General features: G+C 39.2%; 1 protein-coding gene across 1 annotated transcript; it reads left to right on the top strand.

The window, feature by feature from the left end:
• Nucleotides 1–79: 79 nt before the first annotated feature.
• On the top strand, nt 80–5,126 carry LOC122967967 (growth arrest and DNA damage-inducible protein GADD45 gamma-like). The gene is made up of 3 exons (XM_044332807.1): nt 80–4,212; nt 4,323–4,530; nt 4,640–5,126. The coding sequence occupies exons 1-3, from the start codon at nt 4,112–4,114 to the stop codon at nt 4,751–4,753; spliced, it is 423 nt and encodes a 140-aa protein (XP_044188742.1). The 5' UTR covers nt 80–4,111; the 3' UTR covers nt 4,754–5,126.
• The last annotated feature ends 9,072 nt before the right edge of the window (nt 5,127–14,198 follow it).

Genomic DNA, 14,198 nt, shown 5'->3' with positions numbered 1-14,198 from the left:
AGCTTCATTAAAAAAAAAAAGTTTGATCACTCTGCAGCACCCTTTTGTGCAAATTACAGAAAACACAGCAGGTTATTCTGATTGCAGAGATTCTTCATGAGCAATAATTATCCTTTTGCATGCATGTCTAAGAACTCTAGTGCACAAGATCTTCTTATAGTGCCTTTTGGAATCACAAAAAACTATGTATTGATCATTTCAGCCACATAAACAAGCTTTCAAACTTTTTAAAATGCATCTTTTAGAACTATAAACTTTGCTAACAGAAAACTCAACAAATACCTAGCACTAATTGTTGCATTTTTAGACTTTTGGTCACAGTATTTCAGCAGCAACATAGAGAAAGTGTGAAGCGCCCCTCCCCCTGTCCCCTCTCCAAGCAGCAAAGAGAAAGGGCAGGTGGATGATGCCATCTGTGAGGCTGGCCATAAAACGGCCTCATTGTGCACACAGAAGCCCTCTATTATCACAGTTCCCATACAAATGCAAATGACCAGCGCGTGCCAGAACGCTGTGCGTGCTGCGCAATCTGCACTGCAGGCCCATGCTGACCACGTGGCCATCAGCTGTCCAGAAAATCCTTGCTTGGTTTTTATTTATTTACTCTGGGGAGTTCGGGGACCACATGAGTGGACTTCTATAGGAAAACTTCAGAAGTTTATTGCACTTTTGTTTTGTATATCACTGTTTATCACTGTCATTGTCCGTGATTCTATTAAAATCAATTTCTGAGAACGTTCTGTTAATTTCAGATCACGTTTACGCACGATTTAAGTTTTACGCACAACTCTATTTAATCTTTTCCGCTGATTAAGCACTTTATCTCCCACAATAGCTCGTGTTTTTTGGTTTTATATAGTATTTTGTGTGTAGATCCACTAGATATTAAATAAACAAATTCTGTCAACTTTTCTGTCATCACTTTTACGCACGACGGAACCTTTACGCACGGTTCTATTTTATCTGTTACACTGGTTGAGCAGTTTCTCCCCAACAGCTCGTGCTTATTTGATGATATTTCTGCTGCATAATAATTCAAAACACATCTTGCATCAGGTCAGGCCTGCAGCCACTGCTGCGTAAATAGAGAAGGGGGGCTGGAGTGCAGAGGTGGTGGAGGAGACACAGGTTGGCGGTGATTGATTCAGCGCTATTGTTCTACGAATGCAGAGCGGCAGATGGAGAACTGTCGCTATGAGGAACCCCCCTCCCCCCCTCCTCTCCTCTCTCCTAAACCTAGGTCAACCCTGACCCCAGGGCGCGCCGATCTTTTGTCTACAAGTCTCCACATTCGCTCATCTGTTGTCTGAGTTTTGATTAAATTTAAATGCCAAAGAGGAGAGCTTATGGTCCAAACTTTCACAATGAAAAGTGTTATCTCCAAAAGATACCAGACACGTAAAGGCAGATAAAAATCTCTTTCAGTTTGAGCTGTAAACACGTGCAAGAATGCTGAAAGTGTGTTTTTTTCAACAACAAAACGCTTATCTGTACATTATTGCAACAACAAAGTCATTTGTTTATTTCCAAGTTGCTTTCAGTTTCTGTCAGCATGCTGCAAATCCGCCCGCACATCAGCTGGCCGAGAGGCTTAAATTTGGGCCAAAGTTTGATTTGGATCCAGCTGATAGGGACTCCAAACACTGAGCTATTTTAGGAAGGATCAGCTTGCATGGCCACGGGGCAGGCGCGTGCAAATCGATACCGACCTATTGTTGCTGAAACACATCTGCCAAACGGAGGCCTCCCAAGCTGCGCGCGACAGGTGTTGGTGGTCAAAGCTCCTCCGCTGACCTGTGGCGACTCAGCAAAGCCTTAAACCTCTTTGTAAAGATGGAAAGTGTCTAAAGCTGCAAGATAAATCAACGTTTTGTAAACGTCTGGCTTATATGAACGCACTTGAGGAGGATAAGGAAGTTAAGCGAACATTTTAGATATAGAAATAAAAACATACTCTCATTATTTATCCTTCATTTATCGAATTACTTCTTCTTCTTCTTCTTTTTTTTTTTTTTTTTACCAAGAAAACATGACTAAATCTAAACTTAACGAATCTAAGTGTGATTTTGCTTAAGTTCTGCCTTCAGATCCGTTTAGACTTGAAGACTTTAAATCACATTTGCAGAGGAATAAAAAACTAAACCCTCGTGCAGCCCTCACGCCCAGCAGGTGCTGCCTGACTTCCTTTGTCCACCCTCCCCTCACCTTTCCCCCCGGGGACAGATGGTATCTCTCGGTTGCTATGGAGAGGGATGCAGACAGAGAGATAAAGCATGGAGGTATCTCCAGATGCCACGCGCCTCAAGTGAGGACCGGCTTTACGCATGCAAAGCAGCGGCGCGTGCCATTGCCTAATCTACAAAAAACAGTTCATGCAGTGAAATTGGTCATGAGTTATAAAAGTCAGTGTGACATCCAGCACAATTACACTGGTGGGTATATTAGCATCATAACGCTTCAAACAGCACCAAACTGCAGCTTAAGCATGTTTTACTGAATTTTCCAAACTTTATTATGTATAGTTTCATACTGTTATGACGCAGGATCAAACATTATGTAACTTAAGAGACATTTGAAGGAAGTTTTAGCTCTTTATCTACAAACCATGTGTTATTTGCTTACAAATGCATGCCACAGATTTGCATGTTCAAATGTATTTTTCTCACTGTTACTGGTGGCCTTTGATTTCCATGGCAGTATAGAAACATCCAGAGAAACATGAAAATTGAATAGTCAGAAAGTCAAACCAGGTTTGAACATGTTTGAGATCAACATAAGACTTCATTTGACAAACCTTAACCCAATGAGGTGAGAACAGTCACAGCACAATGTTGAATCAGACTTTTATTTTTCAGGTTTTCATCATACAGACAAAACACATATGCAGTGATTTTTTCTAACATAAAACATAAAAACAAAAGCTTTAGTGTTACGTTTCTGTTTCGTTCTTGTCTTTCCATATTGTTCCATTTATTTCCATACAACAGGAAAATCAATTAGCAGACTATTGAAACTTGCTTTAATTGTGTAATCCATGTAATCCAGTATGTATTCGTTTTTGTCAAAGTGACATTATCATTGCATAATGCAGTTTAAAACAGTTCAAACCTCAATAATTTGACTCTGACAAAAATGAATGAAGACTTTATTTATAGAATTTTGAATCTATATTTTGGACTCTAGGCAGCCATGACTTTCACTATGTTTTCAGTACGGTATGAAAATCAGTTAACAGACTCTTGAAACGTGGGGGTTTTGCATGTTCACATCTTCAATACATTTAACTTATAATGTTATGTTGTTGATTTTTGGATGTGTCTGTTTACATTCCAGGCAGGCATCATTTTTGCATGGTATGAAAATCCCTTACACTTGAAACTTTCTTGAGTTGTATAATCCATCATAGTGTAGTATTTTTTGTCAAGTTACATTTTTGTTACAGGTTAAATCAGTTCAGACTTATCAAATCAATCCTCACTGTATACACTCAAAAAACCTAAAAACTTAAAAAGCTTGAAATGGAAATCAAACTGAATTACCATGCAATGATGATGAATGAAGCAAGTTTCAAGAGTCTATTAATACATTTTCATAACATGCAGAAATGAATGAAAATCAATGGCTGCCTGAAATGTCTGCAATTACATTCAAAAATCTACAACACAATATCATAATCTGCAAAATGCACTGAAGATGTGACTATGACAAACCCTTGTATCGTCCTCTATCAGTATGAATGAGAATTATTGGTTGATTCTACATCTTCCAGAACTTGGAGGACTTTGACAACAGCAGTCTGATCCTCCTGTGTGGTTTCATTATTCCTGTAAGCTGAAAGAATCATTTAAAGGTCAGAGAGTTTCTACATCTGATCCTTTCAACCAAAGCTGCCCCCAACTTTCCTTCTAAGACTTTTCTATAGGCACGCGTCCCTGAGGGTGGGGTTGGGGGCTGCAGGCCTGTTGTAGCCATTGTGCCTCAAACAGCCAATCAGAGGGTGAGCGTGTGCCGGGTCTGTAGTATAAATGCTGGCAGATTCTTGGAGGCAGCACAAACACTCTTCTCTGGAGTTTCTGACCACATCAGCTGAACTGTAGGATAAAACTTCACCATGCAGTCTCCTGGAAAATCTCTGAAGGAAGCTCTGCTCTGTGCTCAGAGCGAGGATCGACTCACTGTTGGAGTCTATGAGAGTGCCAAAATCATGACTGAGTAAGTAAACTAAACATGACATCAGTATGACTTTACATGCTCCTTGAACATTCAACTTGATCAACATCTGAGAGCAGCAGTTAACAGGAGGTGTCATTTCTTTGTTTCAGTGACCCGGACAGCGTGTCTTTCTGCGTCCTGGCCATGGATGAGGAGTTTGAGTGTGATATCGCTCTCCAGATCCATTTCACTCTCATCCAGTCCTTCTGTTTCGACAACGACATCAGCATCGTCAGAGTGAGCGACATGCAGCGTCTGGCTGAGATTGTTGGTGACAAGGCGGAGCAGCTTGAAGATGCTCACTGCGTCCTCATCACGGTATGTAGAGCTCAGTTAACAGGGTTTTGTTCTACTAAACAATTTTACGTGATGCTTTTAAAAAAGAAAACATGTGACTAAAGCTTCTCTCCTCTTCCTGTTTGAACAGAACCCAGCTGAAGGGTCTTGGGAGGACCCTGCTCTGGAGAAACTGCACCTGTTCTGTGAGGAGAGCCGCCGTCTGAACGACTGGGTTCCTGAGATCAGCCTGTCCGGGCGTTGATCTGGGACTTGGCTCCTCTCTTGAACAGATGCTGTGAAGCTCTTACCTGGAAATACTCATCCTGATGAACAGGATGACCCTGTTTCTGCTCATCCCTGGATACTCCTGAGGAGGATTCCCGTCCAGGCAGCACGGCGCCGGCCCGAGGGGCCCCCGTGAACCGTCGCCTCTTGTCCAGTCCATGCCAAGATGACTCTCATTCTTTATGTGAATGAGGTCAGGTATGCCACAAGAGCGACACATCGACCCTCATTCTTTGTGCGGATGAGGTTTGGAGAGGAAGGAGATGCGAGTTCTGCGTCCTGTGGTTCCACAGAGCAAACGTCGCACGTTGAAGCACGCGCAGCAGGAGAAGAAGCGGTGCTGAGAAAGAGGCCTTCTTAAAAAGGGACTTTTTAAAAGTGTCCTCTTTGCTGAGCAACATGACAACAGTTGCAATCAGCGGAAATGTTTCCCACTTTCCAGAATTGTCTTAATTCTCTAAAGGTTTCACTTTAGAAATTTAACAATGACAAAAATATTCTAAAACATTTAAAAAAAAACTTTGAAAAAATGTCTATTCTCTAAAGGTTTCACTTTAGAATATGACTAAATTAAGTTAAAATATTGGAGAAAAACTAAAATTGAATAGTTTTCCTATATATTTTAGATATAACATTGACCGAAAATACAAAAAGTGTTAGAATAAAAAACAAACAATTGTATGAATCTGATGTTGAATCTTGAAATGTGAAAAATATGGAAAAATACATAAAACTGAAAATGTAGTACTTCCTGAAGGTTTCACTTCAGTTTTATTATATATATGTCAAATGAAATAACTTCTTTTCTATTTTGTATGACGAAAGCCTACAAATAAAATATTTGAAGTCAACATTGCTCTCTGACTCTCTCATCTGAGGTTTAAATTTTCCAAAGCATAAATGAAGTCTCATGTTTACCTTTTTTTCAGCAAACCTGCTTCAGTCTAGTTTGACTTTTTGATTTTCTGATCCCTTTTTGGGGATTTCTGTGAAGGTTTCCTGTACTTTCAAATTTGACTTTGGACAAATGCAGCTGTGATGACTATACAACTATTATGTCAGGTCATTATATATTTACTTGTGTTCAAATAGTGCAGCATGCAAAATCTAATTCAAATATAATACATGGTGCTTTAGGTTGTACAGCTAATAAGTAATAAGTTAGCATGCAACAGAAGAAAATAATATGAATCCCAATCAGCTAATGTATTGATTACAATGTGAGTGACATGTGCTAATGGTTTCTGGGGTGGAGGCTGTGTTGATCAACACTTTTCACTTCTCTTAGGCTCAATATGGTATTTTTTACTGAGACAGATGTCATTTCAAAGCTGTGGCAAAAGCAGGCTTCATTTTATAGCTAAAACACCAAGTTTGAAGTAGTAGATTTAGATTGTGGGAAATTAGCTTTTTTGCTTCCTTGCCAAGAGTTAGATGAGAAGATTTATACATCATGATACAAGAAGTACACACGCTGAATCAATCCTCCTTTTACTTTTATTTACAGCATGAAACGCTACAGGTTTTCCTCAGACAAATGCTTTTTGTATCCAGCACCTAGGCCTATCCACTGAGGTCTAAATATGCTGCTAGAGCCAGCATATGGTTAGCTTAGCTTAGCTTAGCTTAGCATAAAGACTGGCAACAGGGGTAAACCACTTCTGTCCAAAAGTAAAAACAAAGATTCACCCGCCAGCAACTCCAAAGGCTCACTAACACTTTATACCTCGTTTGTTTAATCTGTACAAGTTTAAATATGAATTTGTGCTTTGTGACAAAGCTAACTGTTTGCTGGCTTTAGCATCTTTAGCATACAAACACAGGAGTGGTGTCAATCATCTCATCTAAACTCTCGGCAAGAACATTTATAAGCGTATTTCTCAAAATGTCGACCTATTCCTTTAAACAGATTTTTTGGCACAGTGGGGTGCAGTTTTGGCATCTGATAAGACTTTGTTTTGGTTCTATTTCATTTTTCATCTCATGTCACTGATCAGACAACTGACTCACAGGAAGTTTTTTCAAGACTTAAATAAACTAACTGAGCTGGTCAGATGTTCTCTGAGGCTCTGTGATTCACTATGTTTACAGCCAAAAATGTCAACTGTCACTGCAGTAGTAGCTTTATTTCATGACCCTGCACTTATTGTATAGTCAAGAAAAATCAACCCAAGAGAAGCTGCAGCTTAATGAAGGTGATCTTTTGCTCTTGGCACACGTTGGTTTTCTTTTTCTTTTTCTCATTTGTGATTCAGAACCTTTAAGAGGCTTTTGTGTCTTTGGACTGGAACTCTAAAGTCACTCTGACCTGCATGTTGCCTGTCACTGCCAGCTATTGTGAAGTCAACAGCTGCTTCAGCCCCCACGCCCCACTGTGACACACACACACACACACACACACACACACACACACACACACACGACTGAGCTTTCTCTTTTTTTCTCTCCTTCTATTGTGAAGTGCTCACTACAACTTGATAGGATGCTTAAACTCGTTTCACCAGAATAAAAAGTTACATAAAAAGGTAAAAAGGACCAAAGAAGAAGAAGAATGATCAATTCTGAGTCTGTGCAGTTGTGAAATATGACTAAAAACCTGAACCAGCTTTATAACTCACTGTGTCCAATGTGCATATACACAAACACACTCAGCCCTTGTTTCAAAAAGGAAAGGAAAAAAGAAAGGGGAAAAAAAGGACAAAGCAGGACCAGCTGAAACACGATCACCCCTTTAAATCTCCTCAGCAACCAACCCAGCACTCACTCTGCTGTCCAATTTAATGATGAGGAAAAAGGGACAGAGAGGGAGGGAGGAGTGGATGGAGAGAGGAGGAGGAGGAGGAGGAGGAGGAGGCCCTGTGCCTGGCACAAGTCTGCTGCCATTCATCCATTCAGAACCAAATCCTGACTAACGACAACATCCCCCAACCATCAGCAGAAACACGCCTGAAGTCAAAACACAGCCGAGTTCCTGCAGGACGGAGCTGCATGCACTTCCAGTGACATCACTGTGCCAAACTTTTTGCAAACTTTATCAAATTAGTAAAAATGTCCTTTAGTAGTACAACATTTTTAGAATAATTTCTTTCTTTCTTGCAGAAAGGTGAGACATACAGTCTGGCAGCGAGCGTTAAAATCTGTGCACAAATGTAAAAATGAAACGTTTTAGCTTGGAACTATTTCTTTCTGTCTGTCCGTCTCTCTGAACTCTGTCACCCCGAACAACCTCGGCTGCCCTCTGTCTCAACCCCGGTCATAAAGAGCTCCGCCTGCAGCCACATGCTGCTTCTCAAGTGTCATTATAACATAAAAGCCTCCTCCTCCCCAAAATCTTTTCTGTGTGCTGGAGAGCTGCAGCAGATGGTAGTGACTGGGCTGCAGGCTGAGTGCTCGTGCACGCGTGTGTGTATATATATTTTTTTTGGTGTTTTGGTTAAACAGGTTGCCTAGGATACAGGCATCAGCATCACCCTCCACAACCCTACAATCTGAATCACAACTCAATTCATTGTTCATCTTTTAAATATATTCGTTTCTTTAGTTTTCTTTGTATATTTAAAAGCATAAAGTATTTGTTTATCCAGGAGCTCTAATCGAATTCATATTGAATTTCACTGAATTTAAGAAAAACTTTTTTTTTGAAATTCTGCATATAACTATTCCAGCTCTTCATTGAAGCTATGTCAACATATTGAAAGTTTATACATGTTATATCTTTGGGAGCTCCTCTTACATTTTTGGAAAAATGTTTAATCAAGATAGTTTTGTAAAGACGCATCCATAGTTGCAGAGTTTCAGTGGTTGAGTTCAGCTGACTTGTTCTGTCTGATAACTATGCTAATATCGTCCTCCATCATTAACATACATCTGCACAACAGCATTGTGCCGCAGGTCACAGCAGACTCAGGGTCAAACCACACACACACACACACATATACATACACACACACCCACGCCCATTCCCTCAGTCATCAGCTGTTTATGCTAATTTCTGTTTCTGATCTCCATCAGTCAGCTTGTTTCAGCTCATGATGAATCTAATCACTAATTACATGAACAAACTTGAAGCCCCTCAGGCTGCTTCTCTCTTACTGGTGGGCTGAGTTCTGAATTTTAAAAAAAATCTTTAGTTTATCATCTTTTGCTGTTTAAATAATTCAGAACATTCAATAACCCAACATAATCATTTTGATGTTCAGGGGAGAACTTTTTAATACTCAACACATCAATATAAACAGTTTTTTTTAATACCCAGCACTCTGTTATTACAAGCTGATAAGATGTTGGTTGGAAGTGAAAGTACATGCTGTATGTTCGTATTAGATACTATCTTTTAAAGCAACCAGAGTGTAAATAAATTACATTTTCTTTTATCTGTTTACGTTTACAGTTGCAGCTTGTAGAGACAAAGTGGACAGCTCTCTTTCTCTCTCTCTCTCTCTGTCTCTCACTCACACACACACACACACACACAGAGCCAGCTGTTGCCTAAACACTGGTCTGCCTCTTCATTCAGCATTGAGGCCCTCAAGGGTCCTGTTCAGATGTAGTAGTAACACTGTGTTTGTGTGAGTGTGAGTGTGTGTGTGTGTGTGTCGCTAGCTAAAAGCTACAGCTAACACCTGTACTGTCTTCTTCATTGGCTATTTATTTGTGATTAAACTGCACAAACACTCAAGTGTCCAAATTCACCCAAATGTGCATAAATACCCATTTAATGTGGTGCGGTGCAAGATGTTCCTATTTGTTTTCAATGGGATGACTCACTTCTCAAGGCATGAGGAGAGGGAAGGACTGTGAGTTGAAAGTTTTTAACCTTGTTAACTTTTTCTGCAAATAAGGATGAAATTCACCTGAAAGAAATTGATTTTCCACAACATTTATAAAGAAAAAGTGAGCTTCCTGTTTCCCCTTTGTAAAAATGTGTATGGGGGAGAAGATGATTGTTGTTTCTGGGATTCATCTTTTTATACAGCTTTTGCCTCCACGACTCCAACCACAAAAATGATGTTTTGAAAAAGTCATGTAACTTTGTGCCAAATAGCCAAGTGGGTTGCTTATTCCCACAATACTTGCTAATGAACAAAACTTACACGGCAAAAATAGACATGGAAATTACAAATCACTTCAATCTCATTACTGACCAGAATGTCAGGCCTCAGTAGTTAAAACAAAGTGCTTGTCAAATCATCTAACAGTGCCCAAAGCCCCATTTCCAATGGTGCAATTGTCCGATAATTTGTATCAGAGATTAGTCAGGTGTGTGCAGGTGAGAAAGTATGCGGGGTTTGACCTTCTCATTTTCATGCTTCACACAACTACAGTACTTCTGTTACTTTTTGTATGAACACCATGAATGAAATTGAAGAGAAACTGTCTGAAGGTGTGCCCCGTCACTTCCATTTGTATGATTCATTGCAGTGAGACTACATACATGCAAAAACCACTCAGTTCTTGGAGAGAGATCAGGTTGTAATTCAGCCAGAGAGAGGCTTCCAGTGTGGCCACTTTTGCTTTTAAATGTGGTCTGACAACATATTGTACCACCTAGTTCTTTTGAAGCATACTGGTACTTCTTCTAACTGTCTTAGGTTCAGTCTAGGATTTGAAGTATGCTGAAAGTGATTTACCAGCTTTTTTCATTCAGTTCATTACAAAACCAGCCCTATATAAGTGCTGTTTATAAGAGCTCAGCAACCACCTACTTGTAACAGAGTTGCAAAATTGTTTCTTTGGCTTTCTCATCTTCCAGGAACCTTTTAACTTGGGAATAAGATAATGTGCATCATGAAAGAGCTGACAACAAGACTTTCAGTCACCATTGAGAGGAGCTCCACTGCTAAAAGATCCTGATTCGATCAGTGACAAGTACACTCAGGATTTGGTATTAAAAATTTGTTCATGTACCGAGCACTTCTAAGAGACAATTTTGTCACTTTCAGTGGAAGTAAGGAGAAAATTCACTTTGCGTTGAATCTGAATTGACACTGAGTCTAGTCTCAAGTACTGCATTGTGTCTGTGTTGTGTATTTGTGTTCATGTGTGCTGTAGAGACAGATCAGATGGCTAAATGTGCTTGTACTGCTCCCCCTCTACTGCTCACCCTCACCAAAACAAAACTCAGACAAAAGCTACAGCCAACACTCCTACACCCTCATCAATGGGCACAAAGAGCAGAAAAACGACAGGAGGGGCCCTGCACAAAGGTGCACCGAGACCCCGGCCCTCTCTCCTCTTTTGTCCTGAAGAATGGCGAGGTCCAGGAGCAGCTGCTGCGGCTGCACGGGACATTTGAGACGGCCCCTTTCACCAAATACAAAGTCTGGAGCTGTGAGTGTGCAGGCTGCAGGGCTGCAGGGAGGGGAGTGGGGAGGGCTTGTATACAAAACGAAAGGCACACTTTGCCAGATCATCGTGGAGCTGACTCCCCACTTAGCCTGCAGATCAGCGGCAGAGGGAGGAGGGGCCTTAAAGTGCAGGAGGAAGCCTTTAAAGTTGACATGAGTCACATCAGTCACAGCACAAAGGAGTCCCCGAGGTCTGCCATATGGACGCAGGCACATCATCTGTTCAGGAATCACTCGAAGAAATCCAGTCTGAACCAATAGCAGCTCAAGCTCTGCTCTCTCTCTACCCAGTGACACAAATCTCTGGTTTCTTATTGGCTGTTGAAGTGTTGTCATTAACAGAGTATCTCAATTAGCCAGATAGGTAGGTGGGCATTTTATTGCTTTAGTGCTTCAGGATAATCTGTGTGTTGGATTGATTAGTGTTGGTGGGGAAAAGGGAAAACGAAGGAGTTGTGTTAAAAATATTTCATTTCCTCTCTTTACGGCTGTTATTTGTGTATGTGGTTCATTTTGTACGTCAAGACGTTTTAGATCAAATTCAAAAAGATTTTTTAAAAATGGTCTGTTTGTCACAATAAAGCTCTTTTTGTGCTTTTCTTAGTCAACAAAAGACTTTTTGCTCAGCTAATTTCTCCTCAGATACCCAATGAAAAGAATCAATAAGTGATAGAATGGAAAAAAATCAATGAGAAGAAATCAATGAACCTAGCAAGATGATCAAGAAACGTATACTACTTTCATTCCAAATTAGAGAGACAGACCACAGCTTATTTGCAAATGACTGAGTACTAAAATTATATTACTAAACTAGTTTATAGTACTAAATGTTCAGAAAACAGTAACACTACATGTCACAACACTTTTAAAAAAATAGGATGCATATTCTCAGCATACACTTATAAGATGAGCATGTTATTTGATCTGTCTAAAGCACAAAAGTTTTCTGTCTTAGTGAAGGGTCTGAAACAGAAGGATGCACATGACAGGACAGCACAGTTACAGCGCCCTCTAGTGACATAAGACTGCAGTAACCCCCATGGAGGAAATTCACATTACAACCAACAGCAGTGAGACACAGTTTAGATGCAGGAAACAGATATAAGAAAACAATACTATGTAAAATAAATAATATAGAATAAAGAATTACATTATATGCATCACAATACCTTATAATACTTGTACACTATTGAACTTATGGAGACACAAAGCGTGCAATATTAAATAGATAAATAAGTCATTATGAAATCATTATATAAATTAATACTGACTTAAAAAATAGCATAAACATGAAATTGTGAAATAAACGAATATTTTTCTATAAAAAAAACTTATAATAATACATGAAATGTTATTTCATAATGAGCGTTTATTGCTGGTCATTTCAAAATGTCCTTTTTCCAAAATCTGTTTTTTTATTTTAACAATCTTTCCCCCCCCCAATGTCTATCAAATTTTCAAACGAGGCAGAGCCACTTTTGAAATTTCAAAACAAAAACTGCTGGAATGAAATCAAAATAATCCAGAGTAACCTTTATTACTGTGAAAAGAAGCAGGATGAAATAATGTTTCATAATGATGAGCTGAGTTTTACCAATGTTATTTATTATTTCACAATGTCATGGTTATATTACACATTTTATCATCATTTTGGGTTTCCATACAGACTACAGACATATTCTATCCAAAGAGTATCAGTCCAGTAGTGTTACACATCAGTAAAATCAAATTAAAGAATACTGTATGTATACATACAGATAAATATCTTTTCCAAGTCATCTCCTCACATTTTTCCCACAGAAACTAGGTTAAAGCACAGTCACAGCCAACCAGCTACATCTTTACTAAAGTAAATACAACCTCTCACTGGAACTCTAAACACACTCAGAGGTGGACTGAATAACAAGAAAAAACAGTCCTCACATCCACTTGAATGAACTACATATTTTTGTGCCCTCCAGTGGTGGAACAGTGGTACTGCATGTCACTCCATTCAGCCTGATGAACGCAGAGCAATAACTCCACCTAGTAGTCAAGAGTCCCTCCTGCATCACAGCACCTCCATAAAAGCGAAGAGAAGACAATCTGGTTTTGATTAAGCATATCTTGATTAAAAATAAATGACCATAATGACCGTGTAAAATTAAGTTCAGACAAAAAAATAAAGAAGCTGCAACTTTTCATCCAACAAATGTATTCAGTAGAACTTGGAAAACAAAGTAACACAAAATATTACCAGCATAAACATTACAAAGTTTCTTAACTATTCAGTTTCCTTTGGTTTGTTTGACATCCAATTATGCACGCTGACTGAGAGTGTCCAAGATATACAGACCCACAGAAGGTCGTGGATAGATACACAACTGAAGTGTTTTTGATTGGCTAATTTCCCTACTGCTATTGTATTTCTTTCATTAAATTTAAGGCACCTTATTACTGTGCTCAAACTGTATTTCCTCTCTGCAACTTATTGTATTTTAATTAATTTTATTTTACCTCTCATTATCATTTTGAATGCTGTTCTAATGCATTTCTTTACCTTGTATAAAGCACTTTGCCTCTGTGTCTGACTGCCTAAGTGCTATACAAATAAACTTGCCTTGACAATTGTTATAGATTTTTCATTTTAAATTTAATTTTATGTTTTTTAATTGAACCTGGAAAGAAAAAAAATCCAATTACAGAAGAACAAAAGGAAAAAGAAATAGTGCTTACATACAGGGTAATTGCACAACAGAAAGAAAAAGGAAAAGGAAATATATATACAGGTGTGCACATTTACACACATTTACATCTGATAACAAATGTATTAAATTTAGTATTGCACTTTCATAAAGTCAGGGGACTCACAAAAGATTAAAAAAGAAAGGTCAAAATAATAAGCAGCAGCTATGCTGAGGTATCCTGACCTTTAGTCCCTAATAGGGGTAACACTGGATCTTCCATTTCCCATAATGCAATAGAGTCTGTCATTAGAACCTCACTGCCTGGTAAACAGCTGCTTCTTCTGAACTCCACCCTCCCTCTTTGTAACATACAGCAGCGTATTGCTGCCACCATGATAAAAAACATTTG

The sequence above is a fragment of the Thunnus albacares genome, chromosome 18, assembly GCF_914725855.1.
Source record: "Thunnus albacares chromosome 18, fThuAlb1.1, whole genome shotgun sequence".
Lineage (NCBI taxonomy): Eukaryota > Metazoa > Chordata > Actinopteri > Scombriformes > Scombridae > Thunnus > Thunnus albacares.
The sequence above is the reverse complement of the archived record's forward strand: the minus strand, read 5'-3'. Positions and strand labels throughout refer to the sequence as shown.